At 40.6% G+C, this 24,475-nt stretch overlaps 1 protein-coding gene across 8 annotated transcripts in view; it reads right to left on the bottom strand.

Annotated features, from left to right (window-relative positions):
• Positions 1-24,475, bottom strand: part of FARS2 (phenylalanyl-tRNA synthetase 2, mitochondrial) — a 288,269-nt gene that overhangs the window by 42,522 nt on the left and 221,272 nt on the right. For 5 of the 8 annotated variants that reach the window (XM_021388660.1, XM_021388659.1, XM_021388658.1 and 2 more), the window contains exon 8: positions 3,208-3,984. The exons of 1 other annotated variant lie outside the window; for it this stretch is intronic. In XM_021388660.1, coding sequence (XP_021244335.1) covers positions 3,846-3,984 — 139 coding nt within the window. In that variant the 3' untranslated portion in view covers positions 3,208-3,845. Of the gene's footprint in view, positions 1-3,207; positions 3,985-7,109; positions 7,240-20,249; positions 20,360-24,475 lie in introns of those variants that run through there. 2 more of the 8 variants (XM_021388663.1, XM_021388667.1) reach the window with 2 other exon arrangements.

Raw genomic sequence — 24,475 nt, forward strand, 5'->3', positions numbered from 1 at the left:
CCATGTGTCTGTGAAGAGGGGAAACAGCATAGAGTGCTTTCTAACTGTGGCATAACTAATGAGCATGAGCCAAGTTTCAGTTTACCCAACAGTGGAGATGGGGCTCCTCAGCTTTACTCAAACATGAACTCAATACATTTGACTAAATGTTGCTTTTTGGGGTGAGAGTCCCTGAGTTTGCTTTGTTGGACCACCACAAATCTTAAATTAAAAAGCTAAGCCTTACAAGAACTTACACTAGGGCTGAGGCCAATTTGCTAGTGCTCGCGATAATCAGCACATCTGCACTCTGTAAGAAGCTGACAAATCCAGCGTTGAAGTATGGCCACCAAGCTCCAGAAGCAACAGGAGTAATGCTCTAAATGGAGGGCAAAACATCGCCATCACATGTTTATAAATCTACTCTGGATTTTCAGGAAAAAAGCCACTTTCAAATTAGTGCAGCTGTTAGACCATGCCTGGCAATATTAGTTTACTGATGGCAGAGGTCACTGAAGTCTCAAGGGTAAAAACACAGTAATTTACTGGCCATCTTGCTCACAACACTTTTCCATTGCAGCACCTTTAACAAGAACATCAAACACAAATAAGTGTCATTGCACTGTAAATCTGCAGCCCGTTTACTAGGAATATCCCAAACTGGGGACTAAAGCAAAATCTTTAGCCTTCCAGAAATCACATATAACTTGAAAACTCATGGCAACTATGAACATAACCAGCACCCAGAACATTTAAACAGTACGTACTGTTTAGCCAAAGAACTCCCCAGCCAGTTTTCCTGGGGACGTGTCTCTTCTTTTGCTACAATTGACTTTTTTTTCTCTTTTATTAAAGGCTGCTGAAAGAAAACCCAGCAGCACACAAAACCAAATGCAGAGAGCTGATAAAAACAAGAAGCAGGGCATTGTGCCTTCCACTATGCCAGTCAGCACGCACACTAATTGCTCAAATGCTGCTCCTCTTAATGGCACGGCTATTGCTTTGATATTTAGGAACTTGTCCACCTTTACTAGACGTGTAGCTCATCCAGTTACAGCAGTTATTTGCAATGTGGGTCTGTGAAAGATTAGGAGATTTTCATGAGGTCGACTGTAGGGATGCAGAGACAAGCAGGAGAACTACCCTGGCACCTATGTTGTTCCTGGTCTTCAAGCTAGTTTACATGCCTTTATGCTTCATGTCTTAAGAAAAGCCAAGAGATAGGTCAGGGTAGCCCTTTCTTTTAAAGAGCTGGTCAGGGACTGTTCCAAGGGTCTTCCTCAGTCAGCTTTCTATATTCTCACCAGAGGTCTGACCAGCCACTGACATACTGGCAGCATCGTCTCTCTGACCAGCAGTAAAATAAATCATGGTTATTACATGCTCAGATTCCCATGGGCTCTCTGTTGGTGTCCACAAGGGGCCATATGGTTTCAAATTACTCACTTTAGAGTCTACTGGTGCCCATAGAAAATTTCCCCAATAAAATTAAGGACAGGCAATGAAGGAAAAGTCATATTTTCCAAAGGACAGAAGCAAAAGAATGCAACACTGATGCCTTCTGATCTGAGGTCTGCTTTGCTAGTAGTGATGAACCTCTGCCGAAACAACAGCCTTTTAGATTACATTAATCCTAGAATATATATGACAAAGGCTTACCTAATCTATACATACTCAAATATTCCTATTATGCTCACAGCCAGCCCATCTGATTTTATAGGCCTTAGAATCCTTCATCTAATTAAACTGAGCTTGCTCCTGAAGAAGCTGTTTGTTGTTGCTGTTTTTTCAATCTTAATGGTTTGCATTTTTGTCTAAAAGTTGCTGCTATTTAAACGCCTTCTTGCAGAAGACGATCCCATGGTTTCAGGTCAACCTCATGGAAAGCTCTGCTGCAGTGATGTCCATGGCTGCAGAGAGTGAGAAAGGCTCATTGTCCATTTTTCTCCTCCTTACTTTTCCCACATTTCTATACCCCCAAAACTAGCCGACTGGGATGAGGGAACTGAAAGATCTGGGGAGCAGAAAATGGACTTCACTAATCAATACAAATAAAGGAGAATCTTGCAACCTGCTCCACCCTAAACAGTCTCTTGTTTGCCCAAGAGACTATTATCCTTGGTATAGCAGGCAGATTTTAGTACACTTTCCATACGCAATGCCATCAATTAACATCCACATAATTTGCTGCCCCAAGTGGCAGTGTGGATCAGGCCCTGTCTTGGAACAACAAGTGCTCAATGCAATGCTCCTCTTCAGTGGTTCTCACCAAGAATCCAAAAACATGAAGGATGAAGGAGACAGAGCAAGATCTAATGGGCTAGACTGCATTTAGTGATCTTAGAGATCTCACTTCAAAAATAACCAAGTAGGTTCATATGTTGCATAAATGGCACCCATTCTGTTGCCTTGCAAGAAAGCATAGCATATTGTTTTCATAATCAAATTATCTGGATGACACAACAGCGATTTAGATTAGGATTTGTTTACACAGCTAAATATGTTGAGTAATGAAATTAAAATAAGCTTTCTGCTTCTGTCACATCTGCAATAGTAACTGGCTTCTTATGGTTGAATACAAGCCTGCTGCACAGATGTTTCTTGATAAGGTATAAATTAGTGTTAGATGCTGTTTATTGCAGAGCTTTTACTGCTTTCTTCCCTGAAGGAGGGAATGTTCCTTACACAGCAACCAGATGTGACCTGCAAGACTGTATGAAATATCATTAAAAGCAAAAACAGATCCCTTATTCGATATCAGCACCTGCAATGGCTCATCAAGTAATTATTAGGCCATTTAAACACCTCTGCAGGACCTAACACAATTACTGCCAGGACTTACTTATTATAACCTGCATTGAAAAAGCTGAGCATACCATAAATTGACTGGTGTCTGAAATAGAAGATCCCATTTTAGTTAGGTTTTAATCCCGAACAGTCAAATTTCTGAGCAGATACTGCTCCTAGAAAGTAAGATAGTGTGAGAGATCAAGGCAAGTGCATTTCAGGGCACTGTAAGGAAGAGCTTCTCTCTTTTGCCATCCTGCCCCATGTGATACCACTCCTTTGATGATAACAGGAAACAGATGTATATTGCAGTGGTCCCTGCGTCAGGAAAACTGAGATAAGGGATCTCCTCACTTGGGGAAAGTGCACATCTCTGAGAGCCTCAATAAGTGGTTCCACTAACTTCTGTGGTAGCAGCAACATCCAACAGGAAAGACTCACCAATGGCCCAGCATTTGAAGGCAGCCAAGTCCAGTCCTAGAGCCACTCTGGCTCCTTCTCTGTAGCAGACGAAAGCAATACCCAAGGGCTCTGACGGTATGAGAGCCACACTTCAGAAAGTTTACCTCTTGGAAGGTTCCGTGAAGGAAAACCTGCTATTCCTTACTAAAAAAGAGGGAGAGGTGGAAGAACAAAATAGTTTTTTTTTTCTCTGAGCTAAGTGGTGTCTCTGTTTTGCTTCACTCGTTACGCGGACAGAAGATCCTGTCAACACAGAAATAATGCCAAGTATTTACTGGAATTTAATGGAACCCAGGGACCAATTAACAACACAGAAAACCACCAGGCAGTGTATTTCTTATTGTAACAAGAGGGAAATCTCACACTACTGCTGCTCCCCACTTTCTTAATATAAAGCGCCTATGTTTGACAATGATTTCTTAACAGAAAAGTTTATTATCTGGTAATCTTACTGTTGTCCACTTATCATTTGTTTCATATGCTAGATTCAGTCACAGAATTCCCCCTTACTTGTACTCCTCATTGAAAAAAAAAAAAGAAAAAGAAAAAAAAGGAAAAGAAAAAAAAAAGAGAAAAATTGAGAGAACAACTTTCATTAGCGATTCCGACCAGCAATGCTAGAACCTGCCCTCAACCCCAAGTTCTCGAACTGCTGATTCTTCAATAGCTCGATGGATACGATGCACCTCATTCTGCGTTAAAGTCCTCTCTGGGTGACGGTAAATGATACGGTAGCAATGGCTGACCTTCTTTGTCCTACAAAACACAAACCAAAAGAAGACTCATAAATACACGTGCCTACAAATGCAAATACTTGAGGCCAAACACTTACCCTCTGGACCATTTTTTTATTTGCTGTCTAATTTTGTTCCTGTTGCTTGAAAATCATCTTAATGCTAAAGTACACAGTCTAGAGAGGCAGGACTGAGCTGAATTTTAATTCTGGCAGAAGGCTTTGCTGAAGTCCAACTTATACCTCCACTCGGTTTTGCTGCAAGTCTTTTGTTTTGGTGTTAACATGGTTGTCTCCAGAGAGCACTATGCACACATAGCCCCCTCAGACTGGTGGGGCTGGTGACAGACATAAGGGAAACACCACTCAAACTCCACACGCTGGGAAGCAGTGCTGTTAGATAACGTGAGGCATCTCAGGCCTCACCATTCTCCAGCATGGAGGAAGAGGCTTAACACACAGCCACAAAAGCAACATTCATTTTTCAACTGAGGTGACATGGGACATTGTTTTCCATCTCCACAACCAAATTGACAGATGCACCCTGGCACAATGGGAAGAAGCTGGCCTTCCAGCAGTTTCTGTGAGGTGAGGCAGAGGCCCCCAGTCCTCACAGAGCTGTGCAAGATGGCTTCCTTGTGAAAGTGGCCGCAAAGGGAACTGCCATCCTCACCCACCAACCCTGTGGCAAAGCAAGGACAGCCTAGCAAACTCGGGAAGAACACAGCATGCCATGACAGCAGGAGCAAGTGTCAAAATTTCTCACCCCTTGCTGTGGAAAGTAAAAGACAAAAGTGACCATGGGAAAGAGACATGGTTTAGCGGGCATGGTGGGGGATGGGTTGACAGTTCGACTAGATGATCTTAGGAGCCTTTTCCAACCTTAATGATTTTATGATTCTATGGAAATTAAAAATAAAAAAAAAAAGAAGAAAAAGAATATTTAACAGTTGCTGAGTTAGGCAAAGGCAAGTTAATGTAGAACTAGGAGCAAAACAGTAAGGTGAGTAAGAGAGCAAAAAAATCTTTGCAAAAAAGAAAGCAATGCATCTCCATCAAAATAAGGCTACAGTACACAGCTCTTGCAAGAAAGGGGAATCTCTACAACTGCAGTGCATGTATTACTGAATTTACATGGCAGTTTGGGCATTCTTTTTATTTTTAGTTTCAAATGGAGCCCACATAGCTTCTAGTTTCAAAGGTAGCCACTCTGGTGAAATAAGGAAAATTTGAGAGGGAAAAAATAAAGAGAAATTGGAGATCAAGTGCTAGACAGAAGGATCTCCCAGACTAGCAGAACTTCATACTTAATAGTGCACAAAGGCATTCATCAAGCTTCAGATCACCTTTCTTCTGAAAACTGTTTAATGTCAGATACCATGCTTATTATGACTTTTTGACTAAAAGTCAGGCTATATGTGCGCATACACAAAGACAACTCTTAAGATACTCATTTCAACATCAGATCCTTCTAGAAATGGGCATAGGTAGTTTTTGACCTCAGAACAGCTATATGATACCAACTTTGTCCTGCTGAACTTCAGTGGGAAGCTTGCCCTGCTCCCACTGGCAGTTTACAAACAAACAAAAACGTTATTTCAAATTAAAGCATTTCTCCATTTTTTTTTTGGTGTTCTTTGAAGATGAAGCAAGTGAAATCCGACTAGTATAAGAATGGGCACCAAAAGGTGCTAGCTGACTGCAGTTAACTGCTAAAAAACAGCCAAGAGCTTCCCCAGGGTGTAGGATAAATGCTGTAGAAAAGTGATCTTCAAGAAAAAGGAGGGAAGTGTAACTGTGGAGAAGGTGTTGCTCTGCTCTGCTCCACCACGGCAAAACAGCTGGGAGGAGAGAACTGGAAGAAACAAAGAAATGGAATAAGAAGGGTTTGGACAGATGCTACACAGAAAAATTTGATTAAGAGGAAGGGATAATTAATTCGGGATAAACAGAAATGATTTTCAAAGAAAGACTACCAAATACCATTACAGCTTGTAATACTCTGTCTTTTAATGGCGTTATAACAACCCACCTGAACAAAGACATTTCCAAATTGCTCTGGCTGAAAATCTCTTTAGCAGCTGTACAGACATATGCCTGATCCTGAAACTCTACTATATACTGGGAATATCTTCCTGGAAGAAAAACTCATTGCTTCCATTTAATGTGAGGTATGCACTGGTTTGCTTAACGTACTTAAGCTGTGGTAGAAGTAGCTACAGCATCGTTCTTCACTGGTCATGGTTAACTGAAGGTAATGATTTCTCTTCTCCCATATGTTTATGTAGTCCCCTCCCTCCACCCTAGCGAGCAGTTCATTCATGGGCAAATTAAATAGGTCACAATATGATGCATTAGTTTCCTGTGGGAGTTGAGGAAAACAGCATCTTTAGGAGGCATTTACATTCGGAAAGGCCAGATGTCTTACAGAGCAGCACTGGACTGCAGTTTGGACAGCTGCAACTGCAGTTAAGCATTGGTATGGGAGGTAAAACAGGGACTGCATTAAGTGTAATTAATCTAAATGTAATTATAGCTAACCAATGACATAAATACTGACACACATGGCTGGCTACACATCACTCACATGGTTAGTATGTTACATTTTTCTCCCATCCTTTTAGCTAGGATTATTTGCATATTTATTACTAATTAGTAAAAGGCAAACTCTAAGTTTCAGAAAACTGAAGCACTGTTTTCTGAGCACTACTAGCTAACTTTTCAAGGCAGATGAGGAAGATTACTTTTTGGTCTTTTGCCCCTTAATACCTACCCCATCCCCAAATAAAATACTAAGACAATGCGATTAATCACTGTCATCAGCTGGGACTGGAAACAATTATGGTCAGTAAATAATACATTTGCTGATTTTCTTTCTTGCTTTGCATGTTTGCATATTCTGTGAGGACACACAGTCATAGAGTGCTTGCCTATCCTAAAGATAGCTCTGCTGCTGCATAATGAACTCTCTCCTGTATGTCATGCTGCAGCTTGATGATAGAGAAGCAGCAGCTCTCTATCCTAACCAACAGAAAAACTGAGGCTAAAATGAAGAACAGCAGCTCCACCAGGTAAAATAAATAAATAAATAAAAATGAAAAAAAAAATTAATAAAAATAGAAGCTTTAGTGCATGAGGCTTTATTTACCTAAGCCGCAGCTTGCAGTCACACAGACTCCTTCTCTCCCATTAGGCTTTAGCTGATCTCAGTGTCACAAGTCTCCTCTGCACCAGCCTGCAGCGCTCAGGTAATGAAACGCAGTGAATACAGTGAAGCACTGCTCAAAGGGAGAAAGAAGATAGGGATGCATTCTGAGGCCACAGGAGGAAACAAGAATACAGTTGGAGAACAAACACTGAAGTGAAACAATGCCTAATGTCCTTTCACACATTTTTTTTGAGGAAACAGCTTTGCCTTGTGATTTTAAGGAATTGGCATGCAGCCGCATCCACGTGCTAGAGATGTGCTCACTGCCTGGTCAGATTCCCTGCATGGGGCCATCCTGAAGGTCAGTGTATATGTTTTGATATTTCAGTCTGATATCTTTGCACAGCAAGAAATTAAGAAACCTTGGTCTCCCAGCCGTCTGTCAAATGACCATGAAAGCGACCTGACACTGGAATTGGGGCTAGAATGAAAGGCAATAAAAAACAGTACCTATGTGCTAGCTTCCCCAGCATAGAAATCCACTGAAGGATGCTTTCAGTACAAATCGTCTATAAAGCTGATCCCAGAAACTACCAACAGACACACAACTGGATGTGCAGCCACTGGGGAATCTACCTCTGTGGTTAAATAAAAGTAAGACACTGGGTCATTTGGTAACCAAAACATTACCTAAGAATAAATGTCTGGTATTGGCTTTGTCTCACCGATGTGCAGTGCTGTAACAAGAATTCCCCACCCTGCTCTTGAAGAAGGAGATAAAGGGCAGCAGTGAGCTGGAGGAAAAAAACCTGAACACTTTTAACTGTTTTCTACTTTCTATCTGTCTTAAAGCACAGAGACTTCTGTATGGAGGTTAGCCCTGCTCTTATGTGGGTGAGGACAACAGAGAATCAGACCTTTTTCTAGAAAGCTGTATTTACTTTGAGGAACAGAAAAGCAGAGATGACAATCTCCCACAGCATCTAGGGGTGAAAACAAGGAATCTCTTTTGTACTCCAAGCAATGCACAAAGCAGTACTATTCACCACCACTTCTGTATTGTACCTCTTCCTACACATGATAATACAACCATTCAAGATTCTTTTCTCTACATTAAGATGCTATCCTAATACTGCCACAGTAGTTTGCATCCTATATCCCAAAGAAAGATTAATCATGTAATTTACCTTACATAAACCTTCACACACTACTAAGTGACTACTACACTTTTTATAGTGATCAGGCCATGTTTCGAGTAAGCACAGAATGGAAGAGAAAGGCTTGTTTGCGAGGGATCATCTTACGAGGGATGAAATGAAAGTACTCTCTCATGTTAACATAATCATAGTCACTGGAGCCATGCAGAGAACACAGCTTTGACTTTGCCTTCTGGCTCAAACAGTTCTAGAATGGCTCATGTTGTAGGTGGAAATTATTAAACTGCAGAAATATCAAACATGTAGATAGGTAGTCTCAACTCATACTTCTTCAGATAAGGAGTCTGGCTTCTTTTGGAACCAGAAAAACACCTTAAATTTAAGGCAGGTAAAACTCTCCTATAGTGAACTTTCCAGCCCACAAATATGATGTTAAACCCTTAGTGCTGGTGACATCACAGAAATCCCTACCAACATCCCACAAAACTACTTTAAGGAAAACCAACAGAAGCTGAATGCATGGCTCTATTTGTCTATGGTTCCATTTAGTTTGCAATCAGACTACCTTGGATACCCAGTTCAGATATAGCCACCTACATTTGCTGTTGGAAATCTTTGGGAAGGAAGTCCTCCACAAGGGGTACATTTTGGCCACAGTTCCTGCCTGAAACATATTTAAGAGCTAAAACCTCTCTTTGAGGAATCTATCCAGTCAAAGCTTCTCTACCCAAGTTACTTGAAGCTTGCTTCTTCACTTTCCTGCCTTAAAAAGACACCAAAGACTTTGGCATCCAACAGCACAGAGACAATGTAATCACCTTTTCCTTTTTGGTTCATGCCTTGAGACCACATCCACCACTATTATAGTAAGCGCAACTGCTAAATGTCATACCATAAATTTTAAATTGACAAATTGCACTCTTTGCTAGAAACTGCATCATGGAAAATGGCAAAAGGCTTGTGCTATATACCTTACTGTCAAGGCCAAACAATTCAATTACCATGGTGATATGCACGTAGAATATAGCTGTAATTCTCTGAACAAAGGCCCTTCCCAAGATGCATTCTCATCTGTCCTTTCAAATGCTAATACTCCATTACTCTGGAGGAGTGTATTGTATATAAGAGCATACTTTTTTTAAATGGACATGTTTTTGTTTAAGCTGATTTTCATGCTAGGGAAAGGCACTAGATCACCTCCAGAAGAAAGAATTGTTTTAAACCCATGGAAAGCAGGGTATGGTCGCTTCTGTTGAACAGCTGATACCTGGCAGAAGCATGGTTCACTTTCAAAGACAGTTCAGCTCAACATAACCATTCTGAGATTGTCAACATTACTTGACCACTGCGTTGGCTGTTTTTTTTTTGTTTTTTTTTTTGTGGTTTTAATTGTAAAAGACATGTGTGTTCATTGACAGAGAATGAGACTAAAAAGATTGCTATTCTGCTTCACAAACTTGAAACCATAATGGACTTTTTGCTATTTTCTATTTGGACATGGTGAAATCTGTATCTGAATAAGAAACAATGAACCTATTTGTATTCTCACTCTTCCTTTTTTTAATATTAATTCATTTTTAAGCTCATCTCTTATTCTTGAAAAAAAAGGTCAAAATACTGTTAATAACCAGGTTATTGAGAGAAAAAAGCACTGTATGGGATGCAGTGGCAAAGCACATACACAACATCTGCTAGTTAAGTTAATGAAAGCTAGACAAAAAACGCAAGCACTCAAACTTGTTAAGCTTCTTAGTCTCTGAGACACTCTTATGTATCCATAAATAGGATTTAAACCATTTTCAAGTATCTGAACACTTTATATATGTAATGACTTTCCTTTTCCACTTAAATCTCTCAATTTCTTACATGTCAGAAGAGACAGAAATCATAGAATCATAAAGGTTGGAAAAGACCACTAAGATATCTAGTCTAACCGTCAAACCATCACCACCATGCCTGGTAACCATGTCCCTCAGTGTCACATCCACATGTTTCTTGAACACCTCCAGGGATGGTGATACCACCACCTCCCTGGGCAGCCTATTCCAGTGCTTCACCACTCTTTCTGTGAAGAAATTTTTTCTAACATCCAACCTGAACCTTGCCTGGTGCAACTTGAGGGCATTATCTCTTGCCCTGTTACAAGCTACCTTGGAGGAGAGGCTGACCCTCACCTTGTTACAACTTCCTTTCGGGTTGTTTTAAAGGGCAATAATGTCTCCCCTGAGCTTCCACTTCTCCAGACTAAACAATCTCACTTCCCTCAGCTGCTCCTCATCAGATGTGTGTTCCAGATCCCTCATCAGCTTTGTTGCCCTTCTCTGGACATGTGCCAGGGACTCGATATCTTTCTTGTAGTGAGGGGCCCAAAACTGAACACAGTACTTGTGGCGTGGCCTCACCAGAGCTAAGTACAGGGAGATGATTACTTCCCTGTGCCTGCTGGCTACATCTGATACAAGCCAGGATGCCACTGGCCTTCTTGAGCACCTGGGCACATCACTGGCTTGTGTTCAGCCAGCTGTCAACTAACACCACCAAATCCTTTCCTTCTGCACAGCTTTCCAGACACTCTGCCCCCAGCCAGTAGCGATGCACGGTGTTGTTGTGGCCAAAGTATAGGACTCAGCACTCGATCTTGTTAAAGCTCATACAATTGGCCTCAGCCTAGTGATCCAGCCTATCCAGACCCCTCTAGAGGACCTTCCTACCCTCAGGCAGATTGACACTACTCCCAAATCAGTGTCATCTGCAAATTTGCTGAGAGTGCACTCAATCCCCTCATCTAGATCATCAATAAAGATATTAAACACAGTCTGTCCCTACATCAACCCCTGGGAAACACCACTGGTGACTGGTTGCCAGCTGGATTTAACTCCATTCACCACCACTGTCTGGGCCTGGCCCTCCAGCCAGTGTTTTACCCAGAGAAGAGTACACATGTCCAAGCCATGGGCTGCCAGCTTCTCCGGGAAAATGCTGTGAGAGAGAGTCAAAGTCTTTACTAAAGTCTAGGTAGATTACATCCACAGCCCTTCCCTCATTCACAAGGCAAGTCATCTAGTCATAGAAGATCAAACTGGTCAAGTATGACCTGATTTCATGAACCCAAATACAGATATATAATGAAAAATTGTTTCACAAGTATTGTCCAAAGTAGGAAGTCTCTTGACTATTAGATGCATTCACTAAAAGCTTAGTAAAGCTACTCAACCAATTATTTATTGTTTGGCCCAGCATTTTGGTCCCTATCTACTTTTTTCCATTTCAAGAGACCATCTTGGTTTGTTGATGAATGACAGCAAAAGAAGAACCAACATGAGGGTGGTGTGGGATTCTTCTCTCTCAGCTCCCAACTACAAGGGGATCTTGCAAACAGACCAAGTTACACAATAAAACCTGAAAGGATATTTCCCTGGTGCACTGTAATAGGTGTCTCAGTAATACAATACAGTCAACCCATCTCAGATCCAAGCACTTCCCACTAAAGAGTTCTAAGGCCCCAAAGCACCAAAAGAAATGGAATCCATCTCATTCAAGCAACAATGAGATATCACAGTTGTGAAGTATAGGAAGAACAATATAATTCTCCATTATACCAAAAGAATATCCAAAGTCTCCATAGGATCATGAGATAACTGTGACAGAGTTTTGCTGCCATGGAAAGCCAGAAAAACATTGCAAAGCCATAGGGTTCAGGATTGTGGGATGTTTTTTTATTTATTTAGGTTTTAATACAACTCATTGATTCTTTGGAGAAAGCAATACTCAATGGTTGTAAACCACGTATGAAACCAGTTCTCAAGGGGATGGATTCTAGCACTGGTGCAAACTGCTCGTCCTTCTCCAATCTCCCTCGCTTTAGGAAAACCATGTATCAAGCACACGTACCAATATGAAGGAGTTGATTCCACAGCTATTTAAATTTGGAACTGACAGAGATGTCCCTTTTTGTAAGATAAACTTTGCTCTCCCCAATCACATTAGGCCTCCTCAGTTTCAGGTTCACCACTCCATCTAGTGAGACAGTTCAAAATCCTGCTCTAAATCCAGGGAGATAGGCTAGAGGATGAGCATCTTCAAGAGCTGCTGACAGCACAGTTACCCTGGAGCACTCACCATGCCAGAGAGAAGCAACTTTATGCACTTTTAATGGAATGAGTCTCTCAACTTAATAAGGCTGAGGCTTTCAGGAATAAAAGAAAGCCCTGCAGTGGGCATCCACATAAAGATCAGAATGTGTGCAAGCTGGTGTGGCTCAGAATATGGTAAAAAAAAAAAACTACTTCTTCTTCGGGGTTATCACCATACAAGGACTACACAAGTGGAATAAAGATAGGAAAAAGCAAACATTTTGATAAAAATACAAACATAAAAATCCAGTAAAACAACTGCTACCCACTGCAGTTGAACACAAGAGAAGGTTGTTTGGTAAAATATTTGGGACATTTAATTATGTGCTAAACATAGAAAAATAATTGGATGTTGAAAGCATGAGAGAAAAAGTGATAGTCTCAGCATCACACAAGACACAACACTCGTTGAGTAAACAGCACAGTCTTATTTAGCTTCACTTTACCTGGGTTCAATTGTAAAGGTTCAGTGACAAATGCTGTTCAATGTTTAATTGTATTTTCACCAAAACAAAATGCAAGGGGCAGTACTTTTTGTTGGTTTTGTTTAACATTTTTTAAATAGAGGCTTAAACATTTGCCAACCCAGCAACCAAAAGAATAAAATAACTTGATTTGGATATTGAGCCTCATAGGAATTGCTGCCTAAACTTCTTGACTTTCTCTCTCTCTCTGTGTAGCTCAGAAGCCATGGCAAGACTACATTTCCCATGGGAGGCCAAGGCCAAAAATTCCTATCATGAATCACACCCTCCTCTACTAAAGAAATTTGGTTGACATAGTTGATAAGGAATGGCAGCATACTGAGGAGAACAGAAGCATACAACATCTCAAAGTTCTTGCAGCACTGGCAGCTAAAGTGTTCTGACTGCTAGCCAGCAAATAATACCAAATTCTCACAGAACAATTTACATTTTCAGTGAATAAAACACAACAAATCAACGTATTTTCTGTCACTGCTGGCTCTGACACTTTTTCCACATTTCTGCTGACCTCCTAAATCACAAATGATTTAAATAGAAAATAAGTCAGCTTTGGCAACAATAGGCTCTGTGGATCTGGAAGAAGTTAATGACTTAGAAAATATACTGCACTGCCTTCCAGGGCAACTGGCTGGTACTGAAGCAGGTCAGGGACACAACCTGCTTGCAAAAAAAATAATTTTGGAAAATATTTTTGCAGAATTGTTCTGCTTCTTGTGCAAAGATATATTTACATCCTCCTGAGACATGGTAAAATGAAGAAAGAAGATCTGGTCATGCATCTGTCAAAGAGCAGTATTAGTTCCACCGCTGGTCATTAGTCACAACAGTGTCACTCAAAAGTTTCCAACCACTGGCAACCAAAATGCCATCTGGAAGCACTTAAGAGTGACAACTTATCTCAATAATTTGAACAAAACCAGCGTGAGAGGTGAATGTGGACTCTTTCAAATGCTATCTAAAATATTTATAGTAAAAATGTTAAGTGTGATACCTTTTCAGTTCTTCTGAGTGAAAGATCAAAGGAGAGAAGTATAAATATTTAGCAGTTTTTTCCCCCAACTACATGTTAATACTAAAGGCTACAAAAAGTATTACTAAAAATAACATTGCTGTCAAATTAAAACATATTTCATAATCAAGAAAAAAGGGAATTTGTATGAGAATTTAAAACAATTTATTCTCCTAAGAAATGAAGATGGATAGGAGTGACAGCATCTCCATTGAGCACTAGCAGAAATCATGGTCTACAAATTTAGGTGGCAGACAAGTGCATGGTAAGGACTGAATGTTGGTTCAGGTACTTGTCCAGATTTCATCACCGAGATTAGTGGGTTTGTCCTCACCACATCCAGGAGTTAGGTGCTTAAGTTCCTTTTAGATTGAATGAGAGGTGAGGAAAAGAGGGACATGGCTCTGGACACAGATCAGGAACCTATATGATTTTTCCAAAGTCACACAGCAGATCAGTGACAGAGGGGGGACATGAATGACTTCAGGCACAGACCCTTTGAGTTACCTTTCTTTCAAGTTACTCTTCCCACACATGCGCACTTCCAGTTACTCTTCTTTTCTGCAAATTGGGTAGTAGCCTTGGAAATAAAATGGGCTATGGCAGGAAAAAGTAACCCATCCCATATACAATGGATAGGATAACCAAATGCACTGTATTTGGCAGGTGACAAACTAAACTCAAATATGTAGAAAACAGGAGAGGGAGAAGATGGAAGAGTTAACAGAAGGACATAAGGGGCTTCGTGATCAAGAGCAGAAATGGAAAGAAATCACTTGTCCTTTTTGTGTAAAAGCAACAAATTAAAAGTACCCCCAGGAACTCTGCAGCACTTGAAGGCAACTCAAAAACATTTTTAACTCCGTGCGTGCAAATACAGCAAGTTTCTCAATGGGCTTGCTTACACAGTACCTGTAAAAACTAGTGCAAATTCTGCAGCTGTTCACACAATTAAGTGTTCTTCATTACTTTCTTCCACTCCATATACAATTTTTCTTTCAGAATTGTCAGATTTTATGAGCCTTAATCTGGCTAACTGGTTTTGTTTTGATGATACAGAAATTCCCCATTTTCCCTCCCTGGGAGTGGTTTGGTTTCACATAGACATTCACAAGAAACCTGTTTTTATTGTTTTTCTGACAGTTGCTGCCTTGGGAAGACAACTAAGAAAAAGTCCTCAAAGTGAGGATGACTACTGGCCAGCAGACTGAACTACAGTTAACACACAGGAAAACTACCCGACTATTAAACAGGTTAAAAAAAAACAACAACAAAGCAATAAAAACAAACAAATGAAACAACCCAAACCCTCTTGCTGGGTCCCATCTACATGGACAATACACTTACACCATCAAGTAAGACAAAGGTGAGGCTTTCCTACTTATTTTGAATAGAAGGATGGTGGGAAATGTCAGCAGTACTGAAACCAGCCAAATGATGACAACATGTAGCAATCAGGTGCTCCGGACAGAACTTTTACAGCTGTCAAAATCAGCATTAGTTTGGAAAGCTCTAACTGATGCTTGGCATCTATATCATTAATATTATGCCTAGTCTTTGTGGAAGGACAAGAAAAGGAAACATGAGTATGATACAATGCTTGCACATTGAATACCTCCTATGAAAATATGATATAAGCATCCCTTGATAAAAGACAATGTGGGCATGAAGACTAAAAGGTCGGGGACAAAATGAGATGCTTCATTAGTAAGGACTATGAAATTATTGGTCTGCTACTCAAGAAATCCATTGATACATTACCTTAGAAAGAACAAAACAGCATTTTTTGCTAAGACTTCTTCAAAGGCCAACTGATCCTCTAACTACCAGGAAATCATATCAGCAAAGGAGGGATAAGGTTTCAGCCCAGAATGGGTAATGCACAGTGAGCACTAGGCTAAATCAAATATTCTTAAATTGTCCAAGGCCGATGAACTTTGCTTTAAGATATTTAGAAACAAGTGGAAAAAAATCTCACAGGTGTTATCACTTGTCTTTGAGAGTTCATGGAGGGTAAGTAAGATACCAAATGTTTGGAAAAGATCAGAGTGCTTATCTTTGAAAATGGAAAAAACAACAACAACCTACCTAAAAAACCAGGGGAGCTCTAGATCAGTTGTTTTTGTTTCAAATATCCAGAAAGACTCTGGTGCAGATAACCAAAGCAATTGTCAGCACATCAGGGATATGATGGTTGAAGCCCTGTCCCTGGAGACTTTCAAGGTGAGGCTGGATCAGGCCCTGGGCAACCTGACCCGGCTGTGGTGCCCCTGTGCACTGCAGGGGAGCTGGACTAGATGGCCTGCAGAGGTCCCTTCCAACTCTAAGGATTCTATGATTCTAAGGATATTAAAAAAAGACAAAAAATAGAATACATGGAGGTATCAAGCAAATCCAGCCAAAACAACCTAATTTCCCTAATTATTATGCTAATAAATTAATAAATACATCTATAAATTGCAGCAAATAGCAAACATGATGTATATGTAGGGGTGCGTGCACATCTTCAGAGTCTGCTAAACCAGATAAAAATAAATGGTCTAGGATGAATATGCCACAAACCAGAAAAATTTTAAGAAGTTGCAGGTGATGTTAAAAAATGTCAGGAAAGATATTTAAAGTTATAACAGAAAATGTAAAAAAAAAAAAAAAAAGAGAGAAAAATACTAGATCCAGTTGATAAGATCAGGTAGTACAAAATATGTCTTCATAAATGTTTCACCTTGGAGGGAGCTGCATAAAGGCTGATGAGCAAACCAGTGATCTACGTGATTGCTACTAAAAGGTGAAACAGCTGGAGTAGCTGACAATAATTTGTTGCTTCTGAAAGCAGACATCCATAGTTTATAACCAAATCTGAAGGATTCTTCTTGTAGGATTCTTCATCCTGGCTTCCATATGATGGAATATTTTCATTAATGGAAGAGGTGACGTAGAAGAAGTGTTTGTTAACCAGCAAAGTACATTAAACAGGGTAAAACAGTAAGTGCATCTGGGGACAAGACTAGAACAATCTTGACAAACTGGAAAATCTGAAGGACAGAATTCAACCCAGGCAAGTGCAAGCTTCTGTATTTTGCCAGAAACAACCAGCTGCACACATGGAGACTGGGAAACAACTGGATATACAGCAGTCCTGCACAGACGACATAAGGACCACTAGGAATGACAAAGTGAAGGTGAATCAGTGATGTGCTTTCACCTACGCAAACATCACTCTGGGATGAACAGCAGGAAGGCAGCCAGATTGACATCCTTCCACTCTACTCAGTGTTACTGCTGGCTCAGCTGAAGTACCCTCAGGAAAGATGTGAGACAACTGGTGGCAGATCTTCAGGGAGCAATGAGAATGAGCAGATGTCTACATAACATGAATTATGAGGAAAGACTGAGAGAATGCTGATTGCTCAGCCTAAAGTAGAAGGAGCATTAAAACACCCTTTAAATACATAAAATGCACTGTTAGGTAATAATCTGTTCATCAGCATTTATAGGAGGTAGGAGAAGAAAGTAATGGGCTCAAACTGCAGAAATGTTCTGCTTGTAAACTTGCTTGGAAAGGCAGTGGGGTCATTCACTGCTGGAAATCTTTAAGGACTGGTTATACAAGTGTCTGTCAGAAGTGCTATAAGTAGAGCTGATCCTGTGCTGGAGTGGGAGGATGAACTAGGTGGCAATATTTTTCAATTCTGTAGCATAAAATGTAACAGTCTTTAAAGTGCAGTAAGTTGCTTGATTAGCAAAGACAGCTCCAACCAAATACACATCATATGTTTGCTTATCCCATTACATTAAAAGGACATGGGGGAAAAAGCCTGGTTCAGGAAGCCAAGCAAGTAGGAAATGCAAATCATGGTTGCTGTATGTGGCAAAAGAGGGCTGTTTGACCAGCATTACATTCCCAGGAAATAAAGAAAACATGGAAAGGCTTCTGCAGGGAACAGAAGAGAGACGGACAGACTGAGAGGGAAAAAGGAATCACCTGAAAATGATGTAACCTCTCTAGGCCAGCAACCCTTTCATTATTGCTACAGCCATTGCTGAAATACAGCAGACAGGAAAGCAACATGCTGCTGAGTTATCTTTCAGTGCCTAAAGCCAATGGAAAAATAAAAACAGCAAAAGAGAGAAGGCCACTCCTTAAGACAGTAACCCAAAGAGAGAATGTCACTCAGCTGTCTGTCCCTTTGCTTCAGGGCTGAGATGCCTTAGGAAAGCTCTAAGGAAGATGCTGCATATCCTTGATACGTTGAACCGAAACTTTCTTTTGTACACTTTTCTGATTTTACATCAAAAACTTAACCCTTTGCTTTCAGCTATCTGCGCTCATTTTGAAGGCCAGACAGTTTAGAAGGAGAAGGATAAAGTCTTGCTTCCAAAAAAACAACGTTGCCAGCAAGCCTGTTGGAAACCTGCAAACCATAGAAAACACCCCTCCTCGCATGAAGGCCCTGATGAGGACAACTATTCTGGGGATGATGGCCTTTCTACATAGAAGGGATTAACTTCATGACTTGTTGCAGGTAGAAGGACTGAAAAATAGAGAGGAAACCACACGTGGAAGGACATACTACAGATCAGCTAGTCTCGGAATAGAAATACGTGGAAATGTAATAGAAATCTCAGCTTATGGAACCTCAGTATAATGCTCTCAGCAATCACCCTTGTTTTCCTTGTATTTGTACACATTATTCCGTTTCCCCATTCTCACTTGCTCCTGCTGTTCCGTATTCCATTACTGTACCCCTTTCCCACATACAAAATAGATGCAAGGAAAGAACTGTCTTTCATTTCTTATGCCTACACTGCCTTTTGCAGAAGGGAATGAGAGGCCATGACTCTGCTACAAACAGAAAGAATCCTGTATAGGAATACAAGTATGTAAGTGTATATATGCATTCATAGCCATTGTTACAAAGTCTTTTACTAACCACTGCAATTTTGTTTGGACTGGTAAGATCACTGGTTTCACAGTAACCTTGATGTTTACTAAATCTTTTTCAGAGATTAAATGTTGATCTCATAAAAGTTCCACTGTAGATGTGTTCTTTTGTTCCTACATGAAATATGAAGTTGCCAAGGAACAAATAAACTATTTATGACTTATGCCTGTACAGTAACTAAGAATGGCTTAATGGGGGCATGTACCACTTTGAAAGTACTGCAGTCTGTTGTTCCCTGAACTGGAGACTCTTACACAGCACTGAGGAAGTATACTCTCTTTTCTCCTCCAAAAGAAGATCAAATTCTTGGCACTATTGTCTAAATCACAGCAGAAAGATTTATACATGCCACTTCCTACACGAAGTCCCACACGTCTGCTTTACTTGTAGGTAAATCGCTGTAGGTTGCATAGTGCTGCACCCAGACTGCAGCAGCACCAGCTAAATGACCAAAATTAGCTCAGTTACTCTTACATTACGAACTTCAGAGTTACTTAGGAAGACACTGATATTTATTATACATAAGATGCAGCAATTTGGTGGCTTGACCTCAAACTCCATCATCTCTGCTAGTACGTCTTCCTCATGTGAATCAAGGTAACAAACAGAGGAGGAGACTGTCCATCTGCAGGTAGCCAGCTACCCAAACAGTCACCTTGCCAAGTGTCACCACACTTAAAATCAGCAGCTTGCTCTCTACTTCGCCTAATTCTTGTGATATCCAGCCAGCGTGGCTGGTGTTCAAACACAGCAGGAGCACTGTGTTTTGAAACACAGTACTAAAGAATATGAAAATCATTAGGTGTGGATACTGCTGAGATAGCTGTGTTGTTACTCAAGCTCCCTTCTGAACTGTCCCCAACTACCATGTCTCTGCACTGCACTCGCACAAATTCCTCTCCCCAGCCAGTGACACCTCTCTCTGCAGGAACAGCTGAACAAACACTGGTGCTGGATGCATAGAGTCAGTGAGAGAATACAGCTGCTTTAAACGAAAGAAATGACAGAGGAAACTCTGTAGCTGTTAACAGAAAGAATATGGAGACCACAATCCCTCTTTTTGCACTGTCACCTCTGTCTATGGTGAAGACCCAGAGAGACAGTTTGGGCAACCCAGTAAGATCTTATCAGCTGAGGAGCATCAAGCAGATAAAGGGGCACAGATTTCACAGATCCCTCTCCTCGAACCCAAGAGCTTTTCACCCACAAGATTTAATCAGCACCACAATACTTGATGCTATTGTGATTTTGCATTAGCATCCACTGGAGGAAATGTTATCTCCCCTTTCACTTGCATAAATCTACCAAAGGAGTCAGAGTATCAGTCCAAGGACAGGTTGCAAGGGATTTGAACAGTTACACAACAGTCAAAACACTTAAAAACATTTCCAAGATGGAGTAGAGCTTACTTACACTGCTAGCACTTCTGCACAAGACAGGGACAAGCTTGGTCTCTCAGATCCCAAGAGAGATTGGTTCTGATCTTATATATCCAACAACACATCACAGGAACTCCACAGGAACTAATGGAGTAAAAGCAACGAAAAGATCTGAATCAGACTCTGCATTCACCTACAAAGCCTGCTGCTAGATCCATACTGCGTTGGATCAATCTTCATATATTTTTTTCATTTTTTTTTTAAGCTTGAGCCTGTACCTATTTTCTTTTCCACAAGAATTGGGTGAGCATTTCATTAGCACACGGGTGAGTCAATAAAACTGAGGTTTCATATTCATCAGCAGGTCTGTTTGCACAAATCCTGCCGTCCTGCTGCTCAGATTTGCCCTAATGCTCTCAGCCAGCACAGCTGTCTGAGGAGATGCATGGGAGCTGATGTGGCTGAAAAACGAACAGGTAGAAAAAAGAAAAGGAAGACTTAGATTCCCAATCTGGTTCACTGAATGGCCACACTAGTCATTGAAGCAGCACAGAGCGGGGGGTGAGAACTGCATAATCCATATGTTGATAAGAGAAATGCACATGGAAATAGTTGGTAATTCCACATAATCAGTAAAGTACATTAATGTACAAAGTTCATGTAAAAATAGTATGTCCAAAATGGGACTCTTATACAATGGAAAGGAAAAACACATCTGGCTGTCTCCAAACACTCCTAAGTGCAGCCTCCTGGCCTACTGTCATTGATGGCAATGGAATGGCATCTCCTTTATGCCAACTGAGGATTTAGCTGACGTTTTACAAAACAAAAGGAATGGCTCCCTGGATAGCAGTATTTTTAAAACTGATGAGCAGAAGTAGTCAGTTGGATCCCCTTCTTAAAACTGACGATACACCAGTTTGGTTAGGAAATGAGTAAACACGTTAAATATTGCATGAGCAGAGGTAAGGAAATACAGCTATGCCAGCTGAACTTTTCAACGGTGTGAACTCTTTTGCCACCATTTAAGCCTGAGGTCAATGGTTTAAGCAGTCCGTACACAAGTAGGAGCCTTCCAAGGGCCCCTGCTCCAGCACAAGTTTCATTCTATGTAGGCAAAGTTCTCCCTTCCGGTTAATGTAATACAAGTCCTGCAAAGACAGACGTCTACTTGTATGCTCTATTTTTTTGGTACATCATCAAACGTAGCAGCATTGTTTAAGACTGCTTTCATTAAAGGTTAATCTGTTCACAATCACTGCCTGTAACTGTTCCTCTATTTTGCGAGACATCACCCCAAGCTGACTGTACGGCTTTCACAAATTAAGAAGAAGAGCTGGAGAGAAGTAGGGTGTTGGGATTGAGAGAAATAACCGTGAATCACTCGCTGACTGAAGGCATAGTTGCCTTTAATGAATAGTTACATGGAGGATATGAGATAATAAGTGGGACTGTTATGAAACTTAACCATGAGATACTTTGAGTAATGATCTACAAAGCTGCTAACTGGATTCAGTATGTTTTTGAGTCATTACCATATAGGACTAGTTGCTCTGAATGGTATATGAAATCCATATGGCTAGAGAGAGACATTAAATGATTTACTTTTGGTTAAAGAAGATGGAAATGAGCACACATTTACATGGATCTTCAAAAATAAGAAATGAATAATAAAAAAGTAATCAGCTGTGGTTACATACCATCCGTACCAACAGTACTTTATCACTTAACTTTTAATTACAGATGTCCTGTGACTGAGAGCTAGTAGGCATGAAATTAGCATGAGTTTTCAATGTTTTGGGAAAAAATACAGTAGGTTCACTGGACTGATGTATCTGCTATGACATCAACTCAAAATAAAATGAGGACCAGGTAGAAGGATGCTGGGTATAAATATAAATCACGGATCTTTCACCTCTTTGGACATTTTCACGTTTAAACTGAGATGCTAAATGAGCTGAGCACTTAACACAAAAAAGAGCAGAAATTACAAACCCACCACTATGGCTATAATTCATTCTGGAGTAATTACTCCAGCAAAGACCAGGGCTGAGCTAGTCAGACAACTCTATTATCTTTCACCTGAAGAATGTGTGATTAGTGGAGGAAATGTCACATTTACACTTAAAAATGGTTTCAAAGATGACTTGTATCTTTTGGCACAACTCAGACATCTTAAAAATATTGTGAGAGAGGCAGACAGCAAAGAGAACTCCTTTTTTTTATGATTTCTCACCCTTGCATTCAGCCACCGAGTTTAGTCTGAATATTCACTATCTCAGCGCTTGGCAAATCCCAGGCATCAGCACTGAACTACTCTCAGCTGATTCTTGGGGAAGCAGCATCGGCTCTCCTGGAGATGAAGGCTCCCTGCACAGTTTGTGCAGCACAGAGCAGCAGGGCAAAGAGGAGTTGCATCTTCTTCACTCCCTGGAAATGTTGCACAAATCATAGAAATGTACGACAGACCTGATGAGGATTCACAATTCCACCTCTCTGCTGAGTCTGCACTTGGCACTTCTCTTTCAGCTTCATATCATATTTGATGTGGCACCTGTTTTTCTCTCCAGACCTTGTAAGGACCTTTGATAAAGAGTACATTTTTTCCTCCATTATAAATCTCAATCAGAGCACCACAAAGATTGACTTGATCTAGATGACCTTGAAGAGTCTGATGCTGAAATGCTGATAGCAAATGATCACAACAGCTAAATTTGGCTTAAACTATAAAAACCACCTGCATCACTGAGTACTGGCATCCCAGCTCCAAGTGTTGCATGGCTTGCAAAGGTCACAACTAAAAGAATGACTGGACCAGGATGAAATCATAGGCATTTTTGTTTTGTTTCAGTCAAGAAATGAACCAAATGAACCTATGTCTTTTTGAAAACTTCCCATCTAGTGCTATAAACCCAAGCATACACACATGGTATCTGTGATGTTCACTAGCTCTGCCCTTCAGGACAAGCACATCTGCATTATTCTGCTTTCTCTGGTGAGCAGAGGCTGGAAAAACTTGGTTGTAAGTCTTGGAAAGCAGCAGTGAAAGCAGGTTTAAGGAAGCAATGTACAGACAGAAAGAACTACCTGTCTTTTGCTTGAAAGCAAGAATAATGTTGAAAGAGATACAGACAACGCTAAAATGAAATTTAAGTGTACTCACAGGCTGCGATACTTGAATTACAGTTACAGTGAATTACTGAGCAACCATTTATCAGCTGAACTGCTAAAACCATGTCCATGCTTCTAGCCATACCAGCAATACAGTAAAACGTATTATCTTCAACTGCTCCAATAAAGTATATTTAAGAATGCGTAAACTTTCAGACTATGCAGATGAGCAAAGGTGGCAATTCATTCAGCTACAAAAATGGGATCAATTCCAGTCAGCTTATTTATAGTTGTCTGGCCTGCTTAAACTAACATGTTCATCTCTGACAAACATCAGACATCTCTGAATATTGCAGGATATCAGAAGGGAAAGTGGGGCTGGGAAGGACAGTGAGTGACAAGGACTTGCTGACTGCCATTAAATGAACCATTAAACGTGTGAAGAGATATACAGGCACTTCACTTAGCCTTCCTAAGTGAAGCTCAGTAGCAGCTCCTGCGCAAATTAAACGTTTTGAAATCTTTGGAGAATGCAATGTACCCCTTTGACATACCTGCATCTTGTGTACAGGACCACCTCTGTGCATATCAGTGATCCTGCTCCAGGGCTGCTGAACTCCTGCAGGAGACATCACTTCCAGTGGTAATCTGGCAGTGCAGAGTGGCAACACGAGCTACAATAAAATTCCTACTATGAACCTTGGAAACCAAGGAGGGCAAAACCTTGTGTATAAATGCTTGACAACATTTATTGAAGTACTATCTTAGTTGCTTAAGTCTTCTTTTCATTAGATATTTCAATAGGAATAAAACAGCCTATTATGAAGCACCTGAGTGGAGTAAGTGGACAAGAGAGCAAGGACTGGCATTTGATCTGTCACTCTCAAACTTGATAGGTAAAAACAGCCTGTTTCCCTCCATCTATCATAGTTATGATGGTGAGAAAACACTAAGTCCAAACATGGATATGATTAGCCTAAATGGTAATCTTTGATGCAGTAATGGCCAAGTATTTTTGTATGAAAAGAACAGTCTCCAAGTACAGGTAAATAATTGAGAGAGCAGTGAAATGGTTCATTTTGCAAAGCATCCATTTTGTAAGAAGCAGAAATTCACAGAGAGCAAGTAAAGGCTTGTGGGGTTTTGGAA

The sequence above is a fragment of the Numida meleagris genome, chromosome 2 (genome assembly GCF_002078875.1).
Source record: "Numida meleagris isolate 19003 breed g44 Domestic line chromosome 2, NumMel1.0, whole genome shotgun sequence".
In the NCBI taxonomy this organism is placed as follows: domain Eukaryota; kingdom Metazoa; phylum Chordata; class Aves; order Galliformes; family Numididae; genus Numida; species Numida meleagris.